General features: G+C 45.5%; 1 protein-coding gene across 1 annotated transcript; it reads left to right on the top strand.

Annotated features, from left to right (window-relative positions):
- Nucleotides 1–2,350: 2,350 nt before the first annotated feature.
- Nucleotides 2,351–25,395, top strand: ASB2 (ankyrin repeat and SOCS box containing 2). Its single transcript, XM_075151186.1, has 9 exons — nucleotides 2,351–2,805; nucleotides 4,398–4,502; nucleotides 9,637–9,803; nucleotides 10,481–10,636; nucleotides 12,611–12,856; nucleotides 15,125–15,296; nucleotides 20,148–20,709; nucleotides 24,252–24,405; nucleotides 25,148–25,395. The coding sequence occupies exons 1-9, from the start codon at nucleotides 2,561–2,563 to the stop codon at nucleotides 25,282–25,284; spliced, it is 1,944 nt and encodes a 647-aa protein (XP_075007287.1). The 5' UTR covers nucleotides 2,351–2,560; the 3' UTR covers nucleotides 25,285–25,395.
- The last annotated feature ends 502 nt before the right edge of the window (nucleotides 25,396–25,897 follow it).

A 25,897-nucleotide genomic window follows, 5' to 3' on the forward strand; every position in this document is an offset into this window, starting at 1 on the left:
AGAGGGATCTGTGCCCCATGCTCCACTGGCGCAGGTTGCCCTCAGAGAGGAGCACTTTTGTCTCCATTCCTGCCTCCTCCAAAGAGTCATTGTGCGTCACCTTCATTAGGAGCTTACGATCAGATCCTGCCCTCTCCATTAACTCTTAGTTTAAGTCTCTTGAGTCACCACTGGGGCCAGGTCCCTACATTTAGGCATTGCAGTGCTGGATGCTGCAGACAAGCCCTCTGACTCCAGCCCATGGGTTTCACACATCCACAGTGCACCAGTTACTGAGTGAGTATGTAGGCTGGTGGACCATGAAAGTGCTGCCCAGCATGCCAGGAGTTGAGCAAGCCAAGCAGCAGCAGAAGCTGCTAGGAAAACAAAGCTGTGTCATGGTTCTTGGCCAGGCGCAGGCTGAGCGCAGCCAAGGACAGGTACTGGAGCGGCTGGGGCATGGGGAGCAGCTCCGTATGGGAGCTATCAGCGGTTTGATGCCTGAGCTTGGTTCCTTGGGACAGCGAGGGTCATAGCAGAGCTGAGGCACACCAGCTCTCACTGGAGAAGGTAACCAACAGCAGCCATGAGAGCCCTGGCTGAAAATAAAAAAAGAAAACCCAACAAAATTGAGTTACATTATTTACAGCAACAGAAGTTTTTCTTTTGGCAGTTTTTATGGCTGTAAAATACATCCTTCATTGTTAAAAGTCATAATGTCAATCTGAAATCTGCTGGGCTTCCCTTTACCCTGAACTCTTCCCACTTCTGGGGTGTGCTGGGAGTCTGAGGTGGCTGTTGATGTGGGAGATATCACCATTTCTGAAGTGAAAAGCTTAAATCCAAAATTTATGTCAGTTATGGCTTGATTTAAGCTCTTGCAATTTATTCAAACTGTATTAGTTTCTTTTTTTTTTTAAAATTATGGTTAAAGAAACAAACGTGAGTGTCTCGACGTGCACAAATACGGCTCTGTTGCCATTTGGGGAGCTACCACTTCCTCCAGGTCAGGACCATCTCTTGGCCATGCACACAGCAACGAGGACTGCTAGAGCAGGGCAACCTCCTGGCGCAAGGCTCGCGGCGTGCTGGGCCCCACTGCCATCGACATGGGTGCGAGTCCGCGGGAAGGCAGAGCCCCAGCCCGCTGGAGGAGCAGCCGTGCGGGGAAGGGGAGCCGAAGGCTTTGCTGTCAGTGGTGCCCGGTGTGGCGGGAGCAGGTCCTGAGCAGCAGGAGGCTGGGTGGCTCTGCCAGCTTCACGCGTGTGGCTCTGCCAAGGGGCCCAGCTCGGCAAGGCCCACGGCCGGGCAGGGCAGGGCTGTGGGGAGCTGGAGACCAGCCCTGCTGTGGCATCGCTGGGGCAGGGGCTGACAGCCCCAGGGTGGGGGGCACGCAGCCAGCCCCTCGCCTCGCTGCGCCTGGGCGAAGGCCTCCGCAGTGCCTTTCTGCTGGCGCACTGTCCTCCCCTGCCCTGTCCACAGGCAGCTTGTACCCATTGCTCCTCGTCCCAGCATTCCCCAGTGTTTTACACAGTTCTCGCTCACTGGTGTGCTTATAAAAAGCAAACCTATTACTCCTTGGCTGTCATCTTCTTAAAAGAGACAAGCTTTTCCGTCTCCTCCCTTAGCTCTTGCACACCGGTAGCCAGAGTGCTCTCTGGCATCCAGATGAGATCTTGCCAGAGCATCGAACCATTCACGGCATTAGTACTTCCCTATCACTGCTGGAAATACCACAGTATTTTGGATTGTCTTTGCCTTTTTCGAGTCCATGCTGCGGTGATGGTTCACGGTCATTCTGTGATTGCTGAGTGTGCCCTGATGTTTCCCCCTTCTCTCATTTCCAGCTCTCAACCACCAGTTTTTACAAGAGTCTGACTGTAAGTCTTAAAGCTCATGACCTTGAACTTTGTTCTGTGAAAAGCAAAAAATCAGAAGTGAAACTGAGCAGTGTCGTGTTGCTCTCCTAGCTGAGTGAAACAAAGAAAGTCACTTCAAAGAATAGCTTTGCATGTTGCTTGAGAGATCTCCAGATAAGGTGGAAAAAATTACTCCACAAAGTCTCTTTACACTTCGCGGTGGAGAACCTGCACTTGCAGAAAACCAGCAAACAGACAGACAAACCTCTTCCCTTAACTTTCTGCAATTAGAGCAAGAAATAAAACCAAAAAAAACACTAACAAAAAGAGATGTCCATTGGCGTTCTCCTACATAAATTAATTTCAAAGCTGTATCTTTTTAATCTTATGGGGATTTCCTTTACCTATTTTTCTCTTGAGCTGTGGTAACTAGAATAAGTAGATAAAAACCTGCCTTGCTTACAGCAGCTCCCTTCCCTTTTTTAAACACCAGCTAAATCAGTTACTTCTATGTGATAAAAGGGTGTTAGTTCATTAAGTTTACATGCAGATTTTAGCTGATAATGTTCTCTCCCTGGTGCAGGATTTCTGAAGGGTTTTCCAGTGAGTCTAATCAAGAAGCAGAGCTGAACAAAAGCACAATATAGTTGAGTTTCTTTCTTTCATTTTCCAGATTTTGATGATCACAATTTCCTTTTACAGGAAAGCAAAAAAAAAAAAAAATGGCTACAACGGCAGCAAATACTCAAAGACAAACGATAGGCTGCGAGGAATATAGTCTGTACAGTAGCTTGAGTGAAGAGGAGCTTATAAAGATGGCCATCCAGCAGAGCTTGGAAGAGGACCCGGCGGGTCAGCCAGCTGCCCAGAGCCACCAGAAGTCGATGGTGGCGGGTCCCGGTGAGGCGGCCGCCCCCAGCCGCGCCAGCAGCCACAACCCGCCCTACCACATCTACCCGTGGCAAAGGTGAGTGAGCGCCGGCCCGAGCTGCACCGTCCCTACAAACACCCTGCCTGGGAAGAGCAAAACAGCTTCCCCTGCCTGAACACGTGCTTTCTAATTAGCTTTGCCGAGCGGCTGCTCTGCGAGTCTGTTATTAGTTTCAAAGCCGAAGTCTGCTATAAATCCGATGAGGTCAACAATTTACGCCCTCACAATGAAATGAGAATTTGCTTGCTGTTGTCTGTTTTAAGCAACAAATAAAATAAGAAAAGGGGCACTGCTACAAGCTCTCCTGAAGGAAAGCAAGCCTGCTGAAGCCAGCGGCTCCTTTCCCCCACGGGGGCACACTGCATGCCGGGCTTAGGTTTCGCCAGAGAGGGAGCACAGCATTTGTAACGGGAAAACATAGGAGAGAGGCCAAAAACAGGCATCTAAAACAGTGTGAGCTGGCTACCTTTTAGATACTGCAGACTTTAAAGGATGTAGTTATTTATTTCAGATCAGAGTCTGACCTCAAGCACACCACTCTCAGCCAAGAGCACCTCCAGACACCAACGCATGGCAGCATCTCCCCCCCTGCGATGCTGGGCTGTGGGTTACAGAGACCTGCTGACACTTTCCAAACCAGACATTGTTCTCCTTTCATTTTTTAGAAGGCAGATTTCTCAAGGGGGGCAGGGGGAGGAAGAGGTTACAAAGTCACCCCAAAACCAAGGAAGATAGAAAAATATCCTTTTAAATTTTTTTTTTGTAATAAGCTGGGAGCAACTGAAGTTTTGTTCCTCCTTCTTTCTCATAACTCCACTGTCCTCTGATGCCCCACTCATTACCACCTGGGATTGTTTGGTTTCCATGGCTGGGAAACTGGGGATGATTTGATGAGCCGTAAGCGTGTTTCATAGCTGCGGAATCAGGATGCTGTACAGCGGGCGGTCCTGCTCCCATCAAAGGTCACGGCTTCTCAGTGTCGTTACCGTGCACTTGTACCGTCAGCTCTGCAGCAGGGACCCGATGCTGGGGAGAATAAGGGCTTCCCTGGCCGTTTGGTCCTGTCCTTTGACACCTGCTATTTTGGCAAAAGGCAGCATCTGCAGTTCTGTGCATTAACCTCTCCTGCCTTTGCCTCAGCCCAGCAGCTTTTGACCTCTCACTGGAGGGAAAACCTTTGCAGCTTGTAGCTCCAGATCTGTAGCCTTGCTGAACTCTTCTGCCACCTGGGAGAGCCGGGCTGGAAACGGAGCCGGCACCCGGGGGCCCTGGGTCCTCCTCCGCACCCGCCTCCGACCTGCTTGCGTGGCACTTTGGAGGTGATGAATGTCACCTCGCCTCGTGCCTGCTTCCTGTGCGGTGGTGGTAGGGTTAACCTCACTGTTGTCTTATATGGTCATTTGAATCCCCTGACGCTTCCTCAGAGGGCCAAAAATAATCTCGAGCCGAGCGAGCAGCTGAATCCAGCACAGAGCAAGCCGTGGCCATCTGCTTTTATTCAAAGCCCTGACCGTCAGGCTTTCTCGCTCCGTCTCTGTGGATGAGTGTCTCTGTTTCTGCCTCAACATGACCTGTTTCTCCTATTCGGAGTATTTCTCCTTATTTCATTCATGTCATCGCCACTCCAGATTGGCAGCCCAGCCGAGAGGCCGTGCTCAGCCGTTCAGCTCGGGGCCAGCCTGGGGGGTCCGGCGAAGGTACGACGGCAGCCTGTTCAGCACATCCCAGCCCGTGTAAGTGCCTCCCTCTCCCGCGTTCCCCCGCGGTCAAAACAAGCGTTGCTCCCCCTGAGCCAGTTCTTCTGGGAGGCGATGGTGTCTGGTGGGGGGGAATGGTGGTGTTCATCTGGAGGAGTTCATGAACTGCTTAGAGGGCTCTTGCTGATACCTGCCCCGCACCCTCGCTGCCCTCCCACTCCCGCTCCTCCCACCTTTCGACCTCCCAGCTGCCCCAGACCATGCCCAGGCTCTTGCGGGTGGCCCACCCCAAACCTCCCTTGTTCTCTTCTCCCCCTTCTCCCTCTCCATCTCTCCAGTGCACATGTTCTGGGGACTCTGGGTCATTTGGTAGCTCTGAGGTGTCAAGGACAGCAGGGAAGGGATGCCTGCGCTATGGTTTATTTATATAGGCTGGCTCCACATCAGGAGGTAGATGAGGCAGGCAGGTGCTGATAGTAACTGCATTGGTATTAAGTTCATGGTTCAACAGTGGGGAGGAGTGGGGAAAACAAACATTTTATTGCAGTATATAAACAGGGTGAGAAAGTCCATTTCTTCAAAGCAAATATTTTATAAATGCTCCCAATATGCCGTGCCTGTTCCCAGCAATACCTGCACTGTCCTGCCACACTGAGGAGGGCTGCTGAGGAGCCGTACCACATCTCACCTGCCCAAGGAGGAAACCAGCTTGACTGACTTTGATCCTCCTGGCCACGTTTTGCTGTTGGCAGAGGCTGTATATAGGCTTAGTGAACACAGTCATGGATGAGGAAAGCAGACAGGCAAGGGGGTGGCCCGAGCTGTGCCCCAGGGCCTGTGTGCAGTGGAATTGTCTGGACCATGATGGCTTTATTACAGCTCTCTGCGGGGCAGAGTCGACGCATGCACCTGCCTTTAGCTATTAGATGAAGAGAGGAAAGTGTTGCCAGCAGCACCTCTCTGTGTCCTGCAGAAAACTCTTCCCTGCCTTCTTTATCTACCCAATTTAAATTCACTTTGTTTTACCCATCTTACAAGTCCCTCCCTGGATGCACGGTTGCACTCCTCCACCACTCTTCTTCCTTTCATCCCTCACCCAGCTCTACAATCTCCCCCACCTCACCCTACACCCTGGCTGATCCAGGCTGTGTCCCCGGCTCTCCACTGACATTGCCCTCCCTGACATACGTGAAAACCTCTTCCTGCTGAAACATGAAGCCTCCCCCACCCCCACCACCTGCCAGCTCCCCTTGGCCACACTGAAATCGCATCTTCTCATTAAGTGCTCTGCACACCTTGCATGCCCCTCTCCTGCTCTGGGTGCATGACTGGAGGGCAGGCTTTCCTTCTGCATCACATAGCTCAATAGAGTTCAGTCCACAACAAAGGCTGGGATGAGGCTGATAAGCTAGCCCACCTCTACTGCCTGGTGAGAGCAAAAATGTGGCTGGGAATCCACAGGAGAGCATGATGGCATGACTGGTTTATAGCCCTGGTCTCAGAGCCAAGCAGAGATGATAGTTGGCTTCACCTGGGGAGGTGTTGTTCCTTCATGCTACCTGCATCTCACCAGGCTGCCAGGAAAAGAAGGAGCTTCCTGAACCTTTCTGTGCCCCACTGAACCTCTTCTGCAGCACTCAGAATTGACCCTACCATGCATCTCTTCTGCAATGAGTATTTATTATCTTGGCTACTGGCCTTTGAAATGCAGTAATTCTTTTGATTCGCCTATAAGGTTAAGATTTCATCAGATCTTCAAGCTTCCTCCATAGTCCTAATACTCATTTTTTCTCTATCTGACGAAATCCAAGCAGCAGAATGTGTTGGTTTTTTATAATAGCCAGCTATGAGCCAGGCAGAAAACAAGGATTTCACATGGAGATTCATTAAACTTTCTGTAGGGATCTGGAATTTGCTTGGCTAAAGCATTTACAGCCAGGTCCAGCAAACCCCCTCATCTTACTCAGGAATCACTTAAGGTCAAGGAGCCCGACAGAAGTTTGCTTCATTCAACATCTGAGGGCTCAAGCAGAATAGTAACTGATTCTTCACACATTTTTAACCCTACCACAGATCCGAGGTACCCTCTGCTTTCACTGAGGTCTCAGCTCAAGTGATTCACCTTGCATTTGCTGCGTGCCAGCCACACGCACAGACTCCTGCCATGGCCCACCTGGCGTGCAGTAACTCATTAAGCGCTGGTAACTCTATCGTGTGCCCGAATCCCGAGGTCGCAGTGAGCAGCCCTGCATGTGTAACATGAACCTTTGCACAGAAGAACAGATGGCTTCGGCAGCCTCCTGCCAGAGGTTTTTAAAGACGAAGATCCCCCACCTCCTCCTCCTCTCCCAGCCAAACATGCCAATTGTTGCTGTTAACTGACTTCCACAAAATGCTCAATTTCAAACGCCTATATAAAAATCTATTATCTCTACAAAACTAGCAGTTTTAGTTTTAGTCCCCAGGGTACTCTAAATGGTATGGAGACACAGCAGTGTCCCTGGGTCCTCAGCAGTTATCAGAAGGTCAGTCAATCCCTCCTGGCTGGGCTGTAGCCAGGAAGGCAGCTGCCTGCTCTAGCTGCTATCTCCTCAGGCAAAACGCCTGGCTTTGTGTTCCATATCTCCCCCCATTCCAGTGTTGCTATTTTTGTGACTCCGCCGTCTTGAGATCACTGCTTCCAGCTATAGAGAAGGAGCAAGTGGCACTAAGTACTTTTTCACCTGGGAAATGGTGTGCTTTCCCATTCCTTGGCACCTGTGTTGTGTTCACTTGCTTCTGCTCCAGGCCCTGAGTTTATCCTCAGAGAAGCAGCTCGGTAACTTTTCTGTCAGTGCTCATATCAGTATTTATGGCACAGATGAGGTACCTCCGGGCAAGCTGAAATTAATGATGCCTGTGTGAATTTCAGACTGTTGGTCTGTCCAGCCCCTGCAAGGCAATGAAATCCAGTGCTGCTCCTGTAACCTGCACTGAGCGCAGAGGTTGTGCCAATGATCTGCTTTGTGAGGACTCCTGTGCTGAGCTGCCCGTATTGTTCTGTCTCTGACCTCACTCTGTTGTGGCATTTTAGACCTTCTGTCATAACCAGAGTTTCTGGTTGTTCCCATTGTCACTGCCCTGCATGACCTTCATCACATGCTGTATTCCTACCCTGGCAATGTAACGGTCTCCCTGAGACACGCACCTCCCTCCCCAGTCTCTCTGCCTTCAAGGCTGCAAGATGTTCTTTTTAGAGTTAGTTCAAACCACAAACTCTCCTGTGTTTCCAACATCCTCTTGTTCTCCCTCTCTGAAAACACAGCCCACATTCATTTCTTGCAAGTCCCCATTAGAACTGGAAAAATGCTTCTTTCTTTGCGGTGTTTGCTGTCCTGGAGCTTAGCCGTTTGGTGGCTGCCTTCTCCCAGCACAGCTCAGAGGAGCACGAGCAGGTGCTAGCGCTGGAAGGCACAGCACACCCCGCTGCACAGGGCCGCTGCCCGCCACGGGCAAGGATCCTGCCCGCACCGCCCGCAGGGTACCGGCTCCCTGCCGCTGCCGCGCCGTCGGCAGTCTCGGCTGGGGTGGAAGGAGGGCGGCAGGCCCTGCTGCAGGCGCTGCTGATCGGTGGTACGGTGACTGCCAGGCAGCGCTGTGACTCCAGCAGAGCCGCGAGTCCCGCGGTGGCTCTCGCTGTTGCTCTGCAGAAGGACTGATGTGGCCAGGTCAGCCCTGCTCTGCAATTGCTCTTACGGAGGTCAGAGAAATGGGTTGCTGCCCAGGCTGTGCAGAATGCGTGCTTGGCAAAGGGAGGGTTTGTCAGAGCAAAGCTCACTTGTAGGCTGCTCATTGTGTCTCACTTCTGGGTGGCATGGAGCACATTTCATGCTTTTTGTAGATTTTCACAGTGAGCCTCTTCTTGAAAGCTTCAGAATTAGGTAGCATCAAAAAAGATGACTTTCATGTTATTTTTATTTTCGCTGCTAAACACTGAAATATTACTTTAATACTTTTCAGAGATTCTACATATTTCAATGACTTTCTACACCAACGAGACTTTAAAATATTCCCTCCCTTCAAATATTTTTTCATTCCTTTTACTCCCTGTGCCTAGAAGCACTTGGCCCTGTGAGGCCTGATAGTGGTTTGCTGGGTTCAAATGGACCGCAACATGAACCACGTCACAGCTTGGCACCAGGTCCCAGTCGGGGTTCCAGAGGTTGCAGTTACTTGGGGAACTGCTAACTTGGCTAAGAGGTTTGCAAGAGTGGACTTGTGGACAAAGCTAATGGGTCTGCTCCCAAGCAGGCTTCTAAAGACCAGATTTTCAGAAGTGTCCAGCACCTGACATGTCTTACTGGGACACCAAAGGCACATTTCTGAAGTTCTGTAATGTCCGAAGTGGTTATCATTTCTGAAAATTTGAGTACTCAGTGCTGAAATAACAGCTGGGGATCTCTGGGGCATGGTCACAAAGGGCAGCTCAGCATTTCATTTGGGTAGGTGGATATTTTTTTTTTTAATCCTCTCTGGCTGAAGAAAGGATAGCCCAGACCACCACTGTAATGTTCACATGATCTAACCAGAGCTCTCCCTTCTTCATAACCGGTCCAGCTAACTTCTGAAAACAGGCTTGCGTAAGAGAAATAGGAAGTATCTTTAAAACACAAGAACAAGATTTATGGAGAATTTCTGCTTTAGGGCTAAGCCACCTGCAAATCAAGGTTAAAAATTGCTTCAGGGATGAACAGGGGCCATTCTCTTCAAAGCTGATCTTGTTTAAGAGATCTCATGTGGAAACACCTTGCCACATGGGAGGGTGATGTAATTATCACAACCATGGACAGTCATAGCAGTGTACAGGGCACGGGTAGAGCTAGTCTCCCTAAACTCCAGATATCTAAAGTATAAATGTTTTTGTCAGAGATTAGTCACACCTACGCTTTCCTTACACTCCAAGGAAAGAGATCAGCACCTCCAGCCAGTGATTCTTCTGTTGTGAATGGTCAAATTAGAGCAGACAAATTTTACGTCCACATACCCTGTAGCAAGACACCTTAGGGCCACAAATACTTATTATATAGGCTGTAGGGGTTCACTATTTTGACCAAATGATACAGTGATGTTGCTGAAAAAAGCTTCTCGGTAATGAAGGAAGCAGTAATCAGGTTTTAATCTTGTTTCAAAGAGAACTTGACCCTGTAGTGGCAGCAATCAAGGATGGAGATGAAAAAGCAGTATGTAACATGATGAAATCAGGAAAAGACCTTTCTGAACCTAATAAGGACGGCTGGATACCCCTCCACGAAGCTGCATACTATGGCCAAGTGGGTTGCCTGAGCCTGTTGCAAAAAGGTCAGTGAAGTTAAAACTAATTCATTACAAAAGGGAGAAGAAGAATATGAATAAACTAAAAAGCAGAATTAGCAGGAGCCCAATCCTTGCCTGGGACTGTGTGTGAAGGTATTTTTTCAGCCCCTCTGAGTATATATTAATTTCACCTTCTCTTTGAGAATAGGTTTCCAGACTGATGCCTCTAAAAGTTAGGATCTTCAGGAGAAAATTGTATCTGGAGAGATCTTGCCAAGCGCTAGATTTCTCACAGTAAAGCCTTATAGCTGAGCTCTCGGCTGTTGTGAGCTGCTCGGCTGCCGCAGCTGACAGCAATTACCCCAGGTCCCACTAGCTGGAGATCCAGCCCAGCACCTCTTTGCTGGTGCTTGAAGGTGGTTAGTTACTATAGTTTGTTTTCGAACTCCTACTGAAGAGCAGTTACTCAGCAGTTTTCTGCACCACTAGTGGCGATATCTGAATATTTTAATTAAGCTGGTGACTGATTTAGGTACTTAATCTGAGTTATAGTAACTTTATAGTATATTCTTAACTTACTTTGATCATGGAAAAGGAAAAGAAAAGAAATAGACAAGAAAAACTCACCTAAAACTCCAAGGATTTTGAAAGGTAACGGTGCTGCAGATACTTGTGTACTTACTACATGCCGTAATGACTTTGGGCTTGCCGTTTATTCACAGCATACCCTGGCACAATCGACCAGCGCACACTCAACGAGGAGACGGCTCTTTACCTGGCCACCAGCCGGGGCAACCTGGACTGCCTGCTCACCCTGCTGCAGGCTGGGGCCGAGCCGGACATCTCCAACAAGGCCAGAGAAACACCACTTTACAAAGGTGAGTGATTGTGTTTCCAGGGATGCTGAGCTCTTCTGGCATCACCAAGCAGAGCTGCAGGTGCTCTTGTGACGTGGGGCTGAAGCAATTAGCTCCCATTTTGCACCTTCCTCCAGTAGTCCTGTATCTCCTATGTCTGACCTGCCGTGCCACGGCCTCTCTTCTCGTCCACATCAGAGACAGGATTAGTGGCTGCCCTGCGGGGTGCAGGCTGCAACATGGTGCTGAGGGTGGGGTGTGTGATGCTTAGCGGGGCCCTGAGCATAGGTGTCTGCACAATGTCCAAACTCAGAAAGCTGGATAGCACAGGAATATGTACGCTTTTCTAAACAGTAGGACCTAAGTAGCTGTTAGAGGTGGGAGTACAGTAACTGTAGACATGCCAGTGATTCACGTAGTGTGTGGGCCAGGCCAGGCTGTGCGCTATGGGAGATGCATAAAGTCATAAACAATTCAGTGGGGTAGATAAAGTGTCTAACATGGACATATAACTTTGCTGCTGGTCAGAGAGAACACTTTCTTTAGTCTACTACTACTAGCATTACATTCATTATATCACAAAGATTCAGAGAAGGACGTGATCTCACACACCTTCGTGTCCCCTTCGCCTTTTATTGACTGCTCCTGCCGTGACTATTTTTAGTGCTCTAAAACATTAAAAAGCACATATTACTGGTTTCAACGGTAATCTTGCCTCCAACTTTGGATGCCTGACATTAGAGCTGCTCAGTTTAAAACGCCTCAGTTTTAAAATTCTGGCTTATAGTCAGCTAAAGGAAAGCTGTTCAACTATGCATTAAACACACAATAGTGGTAGTAGTAGTGCTCATAGTAATAATAATAACGATAATAATAACAATAATATGAAAGCACCCTTTAGGCAGAGAAAATCTATCATTAAGTATGTGCTAGTGTTGATGCAAAAATCTTCTGGTCTATCCTCTAGCAAAAGGAGTGAAAAAATTATCATAACAAATTGCTCATCCCTAGTATGGAAGCAAATTAAACTCTGCAGAGCTATGCATAGGTAATTACGGCAGTGCCTAATCAGATAGTTACTTTCAGGACACGTAAGTGACACCTACGTATGGGAGAGGAAGCCATGGTGATGTCCCAAAGAAAGAATGAAAACCAAAAGGTGGGACATCTGTGAGAAAAAGTCACTATTATTTCAAAGAAAAAACCAATTGCTATGGAATGTGCTGGCCTCTCTTTCTGCACATTGTGCAACAAATGCTAACTGGGGGTTGTAAAACTGGCTGCTTATTCTAGGTACCTTTGGTTTGGGGTCCCAAGTAGAAGTGTGTAAGGAAGCCTCATGATCTGGGATTCAAAAACAATGGAACAAATTGGTAGAATAAAAATCAACAAAATACCATTAATTATCAAGAAAATATCTTTAGCTCAGGATGGTCCTGAACTAAACATTGTTGCAGGCTACTGACTCACACCATTATTATGGTTTTCTAAGGGTCCTTTTCTGGCCACTGTTGGTTTGAGCTTTTTTTATTTTCTTGCCTGTACAGAGCTTTATCTGCAGTCCAGGGCAGTAAGATACAGTCAGTTTGGACAGAATTTGGAAAGAAAATGTTCAGGTCATGTGATTTCTGTTACATGTTTGTTCTTCATAAATTATCTCCTGCACCTTGTCACCTCCCTGTGTCACTGTGGTGTCCAGTACAAATGTGCTGGGCTGGATTCCCCTCAGTACCAGACTTGGCACAAGTCCTGCACAGGACACAGCCTCCCCCAGGTCCCGGTTGAAGATTGGGTTCACTGCCACATCCTTTACAAGCCCCAGACAGTGTCATTTGGCAACAGCCTTGGCCCTCACATTGACCTAGATGGATCTTTGGTCTTACTCACTATGGCCTAGTTGTATTATATTGCCTTATGTTACATGAAATGGATACCACAACACCCAGAATCTTTTCAAAAGCCTGTCCTAATCACTTCCCGTTTTTCCCAAAACAGCCTGTGAGCGCAAGAATGCAGAGGCCGCAAGACTCCTGGTACAATACAATGCTGATACCAACCATCGTTGCAATCGAGGATGGACTGCTCTCCATGAGGCTGTCTCCCGAAATGACCTGGAGATTATTGATATCCTTGTGAAAGGGGGTGCCAAGATCGAGTCTGCAAACGCCTATGGGATCACTTCTTTATTTGTGGCAGCTGAGAGTGGGCAGTTGGAAGCTTTGAGATACCTGGCAAAATGTGGTGAGTACAGTTGAGCCGTTACATGCCTTTACTCATTTCATTCTTAATATTTCAAAATTTCCATTAATTCTACCTGGCTCAATTTTTCTGTCTCTGAAGACAAGGCGTAGCCTGCAGAGGTGCTGAACCCCTGTTGCTCCAGATGGCTGAATTGTGTAGGGTCTTTCAGAGAGCATGGTCTAGACACATGCGCTTCTTCAGCATTCATTCATGGTCACCTACTTTGGGAAGTAATATGGTGCTCTCTAATTGCATTGCCTGACAGCTTTCAAAACCCATATTGCTCCACACATGTAGCCTAAAATCCAATCAGTCATAAAAGACAACTGTAGGTGGTAATAGATGGCAGAAGTTGAACATGAGCCAACCCCATCTGCTCATGAACATGTGCAATGATGGGCAGGGTTAGCCCTCCTCCACTAATGAATTCTGCTGAAAATAGATAAAGTACTATTGTATAGTTAACGGATTTACACCAAGGAGAAGCAGACTCGCTCTCCCCCATGAGTATGTGTTCAAACATATAAACAGAGTGAATTTGATTCTAGTTTACACTAAACCTGCCCTTTACTGCTCCACTCATGTAAAACAGCTTTACAATAAGCACAACATATTTTACTACTATTCGGAGGCATATTTTATTTTCACTGTGGCTAATATCTTCAATGGAGGTAAGAATTGGTTCCTGCACTTGTGAAACAAGAGCTAAACAGCAATGAAGATAAAAAAAACTTCTGAAGCCATTAGTATGGCTAAGATAGATATGAGAGTTGGGAACAAAAAATGTGTTCTGCTATCCAGCTAGCATTGTCAAGTCAGTTTTATATGACCAGTCAGTCCATCATACTGCCTACGATTTTAGAAACTAAGCCAGAATCTGATTTCTGTTTCAACTTAGATAGATATTAGGATTTCCTTAAAGTTCAATTTTGAGAAAAATACACAGGAGAAAATCCAATAAAACTGTCCAATTGTTTCAAGCCCTGAAAAACTCATCTGAGAATCCCAGGAATGATATCACTGCATTGTTTACAATGAGCAATGTTCATCATAAAAAGGGTTTCTTTTTAATTTCTTTTTCATTAGGAATGTAGTCCTGTGTTATGTTTTGTCACTGCAGTTCTCCTGATGTTTCCAGCTACAACATCTTCAAAGGGCCAAACACAACACAGATGTTTCAGTTTGGGGTGAGAGCACAGGGGAATGTTCTCTTTGACAGGGAGTTTTCATGATCAAAAGGGAGACTGATTGGCTTCTTTGCTGGGGTTTAGAAGTAAAACTCCAGTGAACTGTCATTCCCATTTAGGATACACATTCCTGAGGACACCATGGTATATTACAGTCAAAACCCAGGCTTTCAGGCCTTAAATATATAGCACAGAAAAAGCTAGATTCCAAATTGTTTGTAGCCAAAAAGTATTAGTTCTTGGTTTATACCTGCATGTTGTTTATTAAGCCAAGCACACACTAGAGCTCAAGAAAAAAATGCCCCAAATAATCTAGTAGCTCGTTAATAATATTTATCTTTTTTTGGTAAAACTTACCATTTGGAGCCTAACTTGAACCCTCATGAAATGAAGAGATATGGCCTCAGGTGTTGAGTTTTGAAATGAAATATTTATTGACTAAGGCATGCCCAAATAAAAGCTGATTAGAATTGTTGCTCGGTACTACGCAGATGTCATGTTATGGAGTCCTATTTTAGCCTGGATATGTACTAAAATTAAAATATAGTATAAATGTATTTAAAGTATTAATATAGAGAGTATAAATAATACATATAAATGTAAATAAATATGTATCGTAAATACATATTCATGGAATTTTGGAGAGCACCTATCTGGTCCAAGCTCCTGCTCAAGAATAGTGTATATACATAGTGTAAATACATAAATACTGATGGAATTATTGTGTCCAAAGAAAAGGCCATGCTATATAAAGAACAGCACATTTTAAAGTTTTTGCCTTTGAGATACAGCTGAATGGAGCCTGGATTCAGGACTGGCAGCTAGTGGTTGCCACCCATGTTAAACTCTCCCTCATCAAATTCAGATCATAGGTAAAAACCAGGGGAGATCTATGATATAACTGTATATAACTGATATGACTGTGTCACCTTTTCATTTTGCTTTGATGTGACCTCATTCACAACCCCTTCCAGCCCATTTTGTAGCGCCAGTGTCATGGAGACATATGTGTTCATTCAAAGTATGTCGCTTCCATCTGATTTTAACCTTTTGGTGCTACAAAGATTTTTTTCCTTCCTAGGTGCTGATATAAATACTCAAGCCAGTGATAACGCCTCTGCTCTTTATGAAGCCTGTAAAAATGGACACATACCTATTGTAGAGTTTCTTTTGTCCCAAGGAGCAGATGCTAACAAAGCCAATAAGGATGGCCTGTTACCTCTTCACATAGCAGCCAAAAAAGGGATTTGCGAGTAAGTTTTAGTTTATTTCATAGTTTCATCTTTTAGACAAGAATCCAAAGTCCTCATGAAAAGGAGAATGTAAAGTCCCAGATCTAATTCTGAGCATTACCAGCAAGGGAGCTGCCAGTTGAGAACTGGGCTTTCCGCTTGCAGAGCTCAGGTTGGGAATTATAAACTGAAGAGTGTGTTTGCTGCTTGGGATGGGATGGAATGGGTTGGGATGGGGTGAGAAGGAATGTGGGGTGCAAGATCCCTTTAGCTTTGCCAAGATATCGCCTATTACAGCTAAATAACCTCATGTATCTTGGAAGTGGATTAAACTGAGCTCCACAAAATATGCTTGAGATGGAATAAAAAAGCATCTGGGGGCGGGGGGGGGAAGTTAGTCCTCAATAGCTATTGCAGCATAGTTTGCAATCCTTTTCCTACATGAGCCCATTGTGATTCTTCTGCACAAGCAGAACATGCTGCATTCATCTCTGGTGTGTTCAGGTTTTATTAACAATAATTCAGATGCTGACAGCGGGAAGTGGTTAAATGAATCTCTAGAGTATTAATGAGATGGTTGCTAGAATATGGCATCCAGTTCTGGTATCCTCCCTTTCAGAAACCTTTCAGGAAATTGGAAAGGCTTCAGAAAAGAAGTGCAAGAATTACTCACGGTCTGGAAAATATACTTTATTAGTGAGTGATTAAATAACTCTTAAATGTAACAGACAAATGCATAAAATGATCCAGTGGTTTGTTTCTGAAATTAAATGTGTTTGGGACAGAGCTGAGCACATTCTTTGGACTGTGAGAAAAGTAATTAATGGAAAAAATAACCAGGAATTGGGTAGATTTATCAGTCCTCTGAAGTAGAGGTGTTTATAGGAGGAGGAGAAGCTCTACAGCCTGTGATAAAGGATATAAATTTAGAAGATGCTGTCTAGGGATGGGATTGTTGCACTGCCATGTAAATAGTGTTTACCTAGCTCTTTCAAGACCTGGGACACTGAAGCATGCTTCTGAGCCTGAACTCCTTAGCATTTACTTCTGGTCCTAGGGCAAGTTTTAGCTCCTGCCTTTAACCCCTTGCTGCTGGAAGGGTGAGTGGCCCACAGCTATTTTTGCAAAACACAGTCACATCTTGCAGTGACAGACCCTCTTGGTGACTCTTCTATCTCAGTTTCTATCAAAACCCTTTCAGCAATAGTCAAAGGAGAGAGTATATCCAACTGCAAAAACTGTTTCTGGATAGTAAAGTTATCTTTGCAAGCAACTGCTAGAGCAGATTCCTATATATTTCACAATGTCTGAGGAATGAAAACTTTTGACAGCACTACACCTTCCCATAGCATCTCTTATCCTAGTGTTTAAGTCTGCTTGGGAATCCCAATTAAGCTTCTCAAATCACTTTGATAGACCTGAGGATATTCATTCTCTCAGTTGGAGCAGACCTGCTTCTTTGTGCAAGCTGTGTATTCTAGAGGGCAGCCCAGTGTGAATTTATGTAATGGGTTTATACACTTACAGCATGTACATTAATATCTTGCATAGACTAATGCAGGCATGATTCAGAATTTTCTCCGGGGTTTGAGTTATAAAGACATTTTCTTGAAAACAAACACATTTTAGATGAGAAATGTGCCAGAGACAGAACCCAGCTCCAGTTGCTCACTTTCAAAAAGTTCATCTGAAAGTACAGTAAGTTGGTCTGAATCCAATTTGTGTATGGAGTCTGGACCAGCTCTCTGAAACTTTTCCTCCTGTCTATAGTTCCACACCCCGACCTGAGAAGAAATTTAGGTGGAAACTCTGCAACCTGAGTCCATGCCCATGTTATGAAAGAAAGGGCCTGATTCAGACCTCACATCTATTATTCCCAACAACTAGCAGCATAAATGAGACCAGAATTCAGCCCAAACTCTGAGTCCCTTCACTTATAAAAGACTGAACACAAATTTTTGTGCCCAACTGCTGCAAACTAAGTGCAAAGGAAAGAAAAAAGAAAAAGATCTTCTCTTATAAATATTTATCTAAATGACAAAGCTTTAGCCCAATTGGCTGATCATTCTTAATTCCTTTGGTATTCAGTACAATAACACCCTTCACGGTGACCTCTCTTTGTATTCCTGCAGATTTAATACGTAATTCTGTAGGAATTCCACGCTTCAACTTTTTGCCAGAGCACAAAGGCTGCCTACCATCAAAAAGCCAAGAATGTGGTCCCAAGGCTCAACTGTCAACTCTTGTTGCTTGGTGTTTGTTTATTTTAAATGACACCTTGTCAATACTGACCTGAAATTCATAAGGGTCATCTCATCAGCTGTAGGACAATCACAAGCAGTCATTTAACTCCTTCCCCCTCGGAACTGAGATGCTGTGAAGGGAAGACTTTGTGAAGTGTGGGCAGATTTATTAAGTAAATGCAAGTCAATAAACTCTTGACACACTCATGCTAAGGATGCTCTGCCTCCTCCTCCACGTAATTTCTAACAAATAGAAATCACAGGTGTCAGGGATGAGGGGAAACGGCACTATTTCAAAACTGTACATGAACTGTACATCCCACTATGCCTTGCGATAGACGTGGGATGTGGCCTGGCTTGTCTGGCCTTGGCTGCCTTCACTTGAGCTGCCTTCTCCCTCCAGACAGACGGGAAAGACTGCAGAGGTGGAGGCACCATATTACTGAACCAACCCACTTTGGAGGATGAGGAAGAGAGACACGTTCAAGCTACAAAATTAAACTCTGATAGAAATTTGATGCTTCCTGCATTTCCTCCCAAAATAAATCTGGGGTACAGGGAGTGTACTGAGGTCTGGGACACTGCAGCATTTGGATGCAGAGCCTCAGTGTGGCATCCCGGCGGCGAGGTTCAGGTCCCCCTTGCAGACAGAAATGACGCAGTGCCTCTTTAACTCAGATGTGAAGAGCTGGCTGAAGCACATATGCTGGAGGGAAAGAACAAAACAGACCCTTAAATCTTCAAAACAGTTGATCATGGGATGACTAATGCTGGCACTTGGCATGGTGTCCTCGCAGTGCTCTGTGCCCTTTTTGTTATTACGGCTCTTACAGAACATTTGCTAATAGTGGGAGGTTGCCAGCTCACCAGCACCCAAACCTCCTGCTCCCTGGTGAGCGTCACAGCACTGGAAGATTAGTGGGCTGCTTGGAGAAAAAAAAAACCATGCTTAATTTCCCAAGATATTTACATAATTTAAAAAGCCTTTTTGTTTAAAAATGAGATGTAACAGTAACTTGGAGACATCAACAGTCCATCATGTAAATAGGAACATAATCCTGTAAAGTGTTATGTATCTTCAACTCTTATTTCAGCTCCTGGGAGCGTTGGAGGCTTAGTCTTTCACAGGATCATTCAGTGCATCGCAGACAAAGGTTTTCCTGAGACTACTGCTTATATTTGGCTTAGTTCATTATATAAATATATGTTTGAGGGCCCAGTGTTGGGACCAGCCATTGCAGTCAAGCTGAAGATATGCAGCATTTTAAAGGAGACACACTACATGGTAGGAAACTGAGCTTTGCATGTTTGTGTTAGAAGAGTTTTGACTGCTAGATAGAGGAGTCTGCATGGGAGGAAGAAGAGGAGAAGGTGTGCTTAGCTTGCTGGCTCCCACAAGTTCCTTTTTTAGATATCCATGTCTCCGCAGGCATTATAGAGGGAGCACGGGCATTTCCTGAGACAATAGGCAGACTCAGGTTGGATGGTCCCTACTCTCTTTTTGAAAGTATCTTAAGGTCACTTGTCTGTATTTACAGAATTAGCCTAGTGTCTTGGCTAAACCACACAACTTTATGAGCAGGAAATGATGGTTTAACCCATGGGGCTGGTCATGCAGCTCCAATGACACCTATGGAGACATAAAAATGATCACGGATTTGCGACTGTGGGGCTCCTGTACATCATATATTTGAATTTCACATTACATAATGAGAGCAGCTTGATTTATGTTGCTGTGTTTAAGGCCATGTCACACTTTCCAATAGCAATCTCCGATTACTGGGGTTTAGGACTTGGCTGTACGTTTTTTCTTCCTCGGCTAAAGCATGGAAATCAGCCTGGAAAATATATTTATTTCTTTTTCTCCCCTTTCCTAATTGTCTTTTTGGCTCCCCCTGATCTGGGATGGATGTTGATAGCCCCATGGATTTGCCACAGCCAAAAGCCACACAGTGATTGATTCCCACTCCAGGACGGGGATCAATCCAGGGTAATAACTGGAAACCAGATACGGAGTTTATCCTATCTCAGTCCTGCAGAGGAAGGTTTGGTTTCACCTTCTTTCTGGTCTCAAGCCTCTTGCTGTGGCTGTGACCCAAGAGCTGTACTAATGCCTTGTGTTGGCACCCTTCCCTGCTGAGCAATAAAGCAAACCCGATGGAGTGGGGAGGTACTGTGTGCCTGTGTGCCTGTTCCTCCAGTCCTACCACAGCATGATGATGAAAGTGCAGAATGTCTGGGAGATCCTGGCTAGGTGTCTGTCATTTGGGTTGTGGCACCTAAGAGAGTTAAAACAGGGCAGATGAGGTGCCAGCACATCATCTCTTCCATTGTAACTGCCCCTGTAGCTGCCATTACCTCATAGAAACTGGGTGATAATGTCAAAGAAACTTGTTCGTCCATGAAAAAGGGGTCACGCAACTCACATTTTTGGCAAGGTAGGAGCACAGGGAGTTGTTGACAGGTTTCAAGTTCACACCCTGGTTTCTCTCAGAGAGAGTTGTTCCTGTGCCCGAGTTAGCAGGCTCTCTCTCATGGTTACAACCATTCAGCTATGATTTGCTGTATGGTTGTAGATCTCCTAGATCCCCTAGAGCTCACTGCTGTTCACTGACTCTCCACCCGGCAGGATTGTCTCCATGCTGATCCCCGTAACCAGCCGCACCCGCATCAAGCGCAGCGGCATCAGCCCCCTGCACTTAGCAGCCGAACGCAACAATGATGACATCTTGGAAGAGCTGATTGATGCTGGCTACGATGTCAACACCGCCCTCTCCAATGAACGGTCCTGCCTTTATGAGGACAGACGCACCACCCCCCTCTATTTTGCTGTTTTTAACAACAACATCTACGCCACAGAACTCCTGCTGCAAGCTGGAGCCAACCCCAATGTTGACCTCATCAACCCATTACTCATCTCCATCCGCCACGGCTGCCTGAAGACCATGAAATTGCTCCTTGACCATGGAGCAAATATTGATGCCTATATATCAAGCCATCCCACTGCATTTCCAGCTACCATCATGTTTTCAATGAAGTACCTTTCCGTGCTGAAGTATCTCCTCGATCTGGGCTGTGATGCAGGTTCCTGTTTTGAGTGTCAGTATGGAAACGGCCCACACCCTGCATTAAATTACAGACGGGACAGACTTAATGATCCTCAGCTGTCCAAAGAGCCAACCGTAGTACAGGTAAGCGCTGCCTAGTCTACCTACAGTACTTCTGAGGATGTCTCCTACCCATGTATCTTGACAACTTCAATGTATTTTTTCTCCCAACTTTCCTGTGAGAGAAGATTACTTTATTTCTACTTTATTTACAGAAAAAAAGGCTCAATAAGAGTCTGTGAATGTTCCAAGTCCATGTTCAATGACAGCAGGAGGGTAGGCAACAGCCGCTGTGGCCCTAGCTTGAATTTGCAGTGAATTATAGCCATCTTGACAGCCTTGCCATCAGATCTACAATATTCTTTTCCTCTGAACCTGAGGTGCCAGGAGTGAAGCATGTTTTCTTGACAGGCAGTGTCATATGGGCAGTAGCATATGGGCGGTAGCATATGGGCAGTAGAAACCTTCTTGTTTTACTTGCCCTGTAAGATTTGTTTTGTCTGATAGGGAATTTAAGCTCCCAGTTAAATTAAAATTGTCTAGTGCTTCACTTTATGAGGGTAAACTAATGAACGTAAATAGTTGAAATTTCCGAGTCTACTGGATAAGCAGCCCTGGAGAGGGGCTTCAACATGCAACACAACAAAGAAATCTCAGCATGACAGTCTTTCTATTTTGCAAAGAATCAGGAAAGAAATAAATCAGCTTCTATCTAGTTTAAGTGTAGCTTTGAGGGATTCAGAAGAAAGTATCATTTGGTCCAAAGAGATGGTCACCAATAAATGCTCCTTGGTGGTGGAAAGAATAAAGAAAAACATTAAAGGATTCTAGGAAATCTTGACTATTTTATCAGTCCTGTCTTCCAAAAGACTTTACTCTCCAGTAACATGTCTGGGAAACAAACAAACAAAAAGAAATCTTAGAAAAAGTATTGTAAGAGTCCATCAAAATAATCTCTTATCCCAAACAGAGCTGTCTTCTTCTTGAGAGTATTTGTCACAGCAAAATTGCTCCAGGACACCACATTTTTGTCAAAGAAAAATTAATAAAATATATCATCTCTAGTTCTTGCACCATGATATGGTAACTTGTAGAGTGAACAGAGGGCTGGAATTCCAAGGCAAGGAGAGAGGGTTTGTCTGTAGCCCTCTATGATATTCTAGCCACTTAAAACCAGTTCTGTTTTTACTTATTTAAGCACATTATTTCCCTCTGGATCTCACCTAAAACTACTTTTAGTGCCTAACAAAATATTAGGTCACTCACAAACAGAGTCATCACCTCAAAGGTCAGACCACATGAGGCAGAAGTAGGAAAAGCTGTGTAAAATTGTGCCTAGAGAGAGACTGGTGAGGGACAAATGCATACAGAGAAAAACCAATCTCTTCCCTCTGATATTATTTTAAATTTGCTTCTTACTGCTGGGAAGTTGGCTAATAAAAGTAAGGCTTGTATGGTGCAGCTTCATGATATAGTTGTGATATGGTTTGTATTCTGAAATACAGAGGATCTTATGAAACTATAGCCTTCTCCACACAAAAGACGTGCATTTTTTATTTTCTTGTATAAGATAACATAAGGATAATAAATCTGAATGATTAGTCTTTATACAGTAAAGACTATGAGCTACTGGAAGTGGATTTGAAAAAGGCATAACTATAAATCATTACTGTTGCTACTAAATTAATGTGTCCTGGAGAAAGTGAATGCAGAAAAATGGTTGCTGGCTCACTCCACATTTCCAGAATCGCGGTGTCAAAACGGTGAACGTGGGGAGTGAAGTACCCTACTGCCGCGAGAGGGCATTCAGGGGCCTACCGAGACTGCCGGCAAAGTATGTCCCAGGCCCAGAGGCACTTTGTCCCTGAGTCAATCCCATTGCCTGTAGTTGCAGGTTTGCATTATTTTGCTTCATTTTGCTGTGCTTCTTTTCCTGCAACATGTTTTGGAACGTTTTATTCCGGAACACATTTTTGTAGGCTGAGCTTGTGAATAGAGAAGAGAGAAAAAGGCAGGCAAGGTCTCTAGCGGAGACAAGAAGAGGAGAGCAGTAAGATCCAGTATTTTATTGCCCTACGCATGTGTCCTCATTTAAACTCTGACAAAGTGACGTTACTGCTTGGAGGTGGTAGTGCAGATCCCCAGTTTGCACATCCTGTGGGTAACTGCATGGCAATTGCATATGCACTGGAGAATGACAGCCAGATACACTATATTGAACTTCCTATAAGCAGTCCAAGTAGGAAACTGTGGGTTGTCCGCCGGGATCCTCCCGACATTACTGTATTTAATTTTCCTGGGAAACATTACATGGTGATGCTCAGTGATAAAAAAAGTCAGAAGAGTAGCAAACACCTCTGTGAAAGCTCTCACCTTACAAGAATAAAATGGCCTTATAATTTTCTGCAGCTTTATTCTTTCATAGGTGAGCTAATATAATTTTATTTCTGAATAAGAGTATCCACATAAGAGTTTAATGAATTTTGAGTTAGGGCTCATGCATGTATAATCAAATATGATCTAGTTACAGGAGCTTAAACTGAAAGAGGTTTAAGCTGGTGCATTTTCTTTCCTGTTTGGGGTGGGCTTGGAGGGTGCCTGCAGACAGTCTCAGTGACTAAGCCGATGGATGGTGCTTAAGCCACCATCATTCAATTGGGTTCGGCCACGTGCCTGAGTTCTTGTCCACACAGTGTGATTTAATTAATCTTAAATTTTCTGACTGCACACATGTCAGATAAGTCCACAGATATCTTCATCATATGCAGCACCCTAACAGAGATAGATGAAGCTGTCTGGTATAATATACATATTTAGATTGAAGTAGGAAGAGAAGTAACTACTTTTTTGAAGTGAGACTGCTTAAAGTCAGGTCCTTAAGTCTGTTCTTCAGTATTTCCATAAGCAGCCCTCCATGCAATGGCTCCGAGTACTCTGCAGCTCACACTGGGGGCAACAGAAGATTTGCCTGATCCAGGACTGAGTAAGGAAGATGCTTCTGCTCTGTATTAGGCCCAGGATAGTTCTCCCATGGGCGAGTAAAACTGCCTGGGATTCATCTCTGCAGAGATTTCCCCAGACTTGTTTCTAGTGAGGTGTTTGGTCCCCAAAAGCTGCAGGTACCAGTGGGTTCACCAGAAATAGGAGGTGCTGTGCTCTGCCGAATCTCCCTCTTTCCCTAAGCCTCCTTTGTGCGCCGTTGCCCCACAGACCCCCTCCCAAGAAGGGAAAGGGACCCAGCACACTGGGTCACAGTGCCCTGGCCTGTGTGGATCTTTCAGCAGCTCCCTTACTGGCTTGGGGCAAAGCTGTGAGCATTCCTCTGCCCTCCCATTTCTGTGGAAGTAGGACCTTTGGACCCTGTAAACAATTCAACATCCTTTCCATGCTCCAGAACTAGGACTCCACCAGGGTTTTGTGTCCTCCTGTGGTTGTAAAGAGGGGATTCTGCCCTCAGTTGCAAGAAAAGAGGCTTTAGTTGAAGTTTTCTGAGGGGAAACTGGTAAATGCTCTCACAGCTGGTAGAAGGGTGGGACCACCAATGCAGTGAGGGCTGTTCCTATCGTTGCAGTTTCCACAGGTGTGTTCATGTCCACTGACTATAGTCAATCTGTTTTTCCTTGAAGTTTTGTGAAATGGTGTCTACTCCAGAGATGAGTCGCTGGGCCGGGCCAATCATCGATGTTCTCCTGGATTATGTGGGTAACGTGCAGCTCTGTTCCCGACTCAAGGAGCATATTGACAGCTATGAGGACTGGGCTGTCATTAAAGAAAAAGCAGGTATGGTCACCCAGCAGAGAATCTTGCACAAGTAGTCCCACTATTGGATTCAAAACCTCAGTCACCATCTCCTCTTAGTGTTCATCCCTTAAACTTGATAGGATTTCCCTACTGAGACTGAATTATATTTTGGACCAGGTATGAGGCACTAGAAATTGCTGGGGTGTCACTGACTCTGTGATGTTAATTGTACAGCAGCTGTGGATCTGACCCACTGGGAGTGAGCATTGCCAGTGCAGCAAGACCCATTTGGCTATACCTGGGGTGCAGTCAGATCAGGGCAGGTGGGCGGTGTGACCATCTCCACAGCAGCCCAGCAGGCACCAGTGGCCTTTAAAGCCTTTACTAATATTCTGCTCTCCTAAACATCCTTTCCCTCAGGATCCAAAGTCTTTCATAGACATTATCAGAATTAGTTTTCTGGCACCAAGCTAAATTTATTTTCAGTGGAAAGACTGAGTACCGTAAAGCGGCTTGTTTAAATCCTCCTAGAAAGCCCATTGCTAAGGCTGAGATGGGATACAGCACCCCATCCTCCAGCCCCACTTCCTTTCCTATTTCATGCCTCAGAATAGATGAGCTATCACCAATGCCAGATACATCATCCCCCCATTACAGAAAAGCCCCCTTTTTTCATTCCTCCTTCTCCCATTTTCCTCTTCCTGCTGATCTGGCCAAGCTGAGCTGTCCCTCTCAAGTTTAAACCTGTTCTCCTCATGTTTCTGACCTGCCTGTCTTTCAGAGCCCCCACGACCTCTTTCCCATCTTTGCCGCATCAAGGTACGAAGCCTGGTTGGAAGAAACCGCATTAAACTTCTTGACACCTTGCCTCTCCCAGACAGACTGATTCGATACTTACAGCATGATTACACACAGTGACCCCCGGCACACCGGACACGCAGCGGCTTCCCGGCATGGCACGCAGCGTCATCGGCATGGCGAGGGTGCACATCATGCACGGTGGGGAGGAATTGCTGCGGGTTTGGTCAAGCGCCCTCCACTGACTAATCTAAGAGAAATAGGCTTCTGAAGCATGAGTGAGGAGAAAATGGAGGAGACAGAAAGCTAAACATAGGACTGTTGTTAGGTTTTCCAAGAGAAAACACATATGATTCACCTCAGAGCTTGGTCTGCAAAGAACAAGAAATGAAAGCCAACACTGAAAAATGAATAGTGCTGAAGCAAGTATCAGTGAGAAATTCAAAGGTATCCTGGGGTTGTGGTGGAGCTTAGCATCCTTGCTGTGATCACAATTCAGAAATTGTCAAGAGTCAACTTATTTGGGAAAACAATCACATTTCCTTCACTGACTGAGATTTTTATTTTAGTTTCCATTCTACTTTTTGGATTTCTGCTAAGTGTGCCGGTTACTAATTTCTGATAACTTGACACCATCTTGCTAACACCTTTGCTTTCATTTTTTGGACCTTTCTTATTGAGTAGAGTACTTAATTTCTGAACATTCAAAGCTCAGAACTTTTTAATAGTGTAA

Source organism: Calonectris borealis, chromosome 5 (genome assembly GCF_964195595.1).
Source record: "Calonectris borealis chromosome 5, bCalBor7.hap1.2, whole genome shotgun sequence".
NCBI classification, from domain to species: Eukaryota; Metazoa; Chordata; class Aves; order Procellariiformes; family Procellariidae; genus Calonectris; species Calonectris borealis.

Excerpts from the sequence above, each read along its gene's own strand:
- ASB2 (XM_075151186.1), top strand. The coding sequence starts at position 2,561 with ATGGCTACAACGGCAGCAAATACTCAAAGACAAACGATAGGCTGCGAG. Across the intron at positions 12,857-15,124 it reads GAGATACCTGGCAAAATGTG|GTGCTGATATAAATACTCAA; the intron begins GTGAGTACAGTT and ends TTTCCTTCCTAG. Across the intron at positions 24,406-25,147 it reads TGTCATTAAAGAAAAAGCAG|AGCCCCCACGACCTCTTTCC; the intron begins GTATGGTCACCC and ends CCTGTCTTTCAG.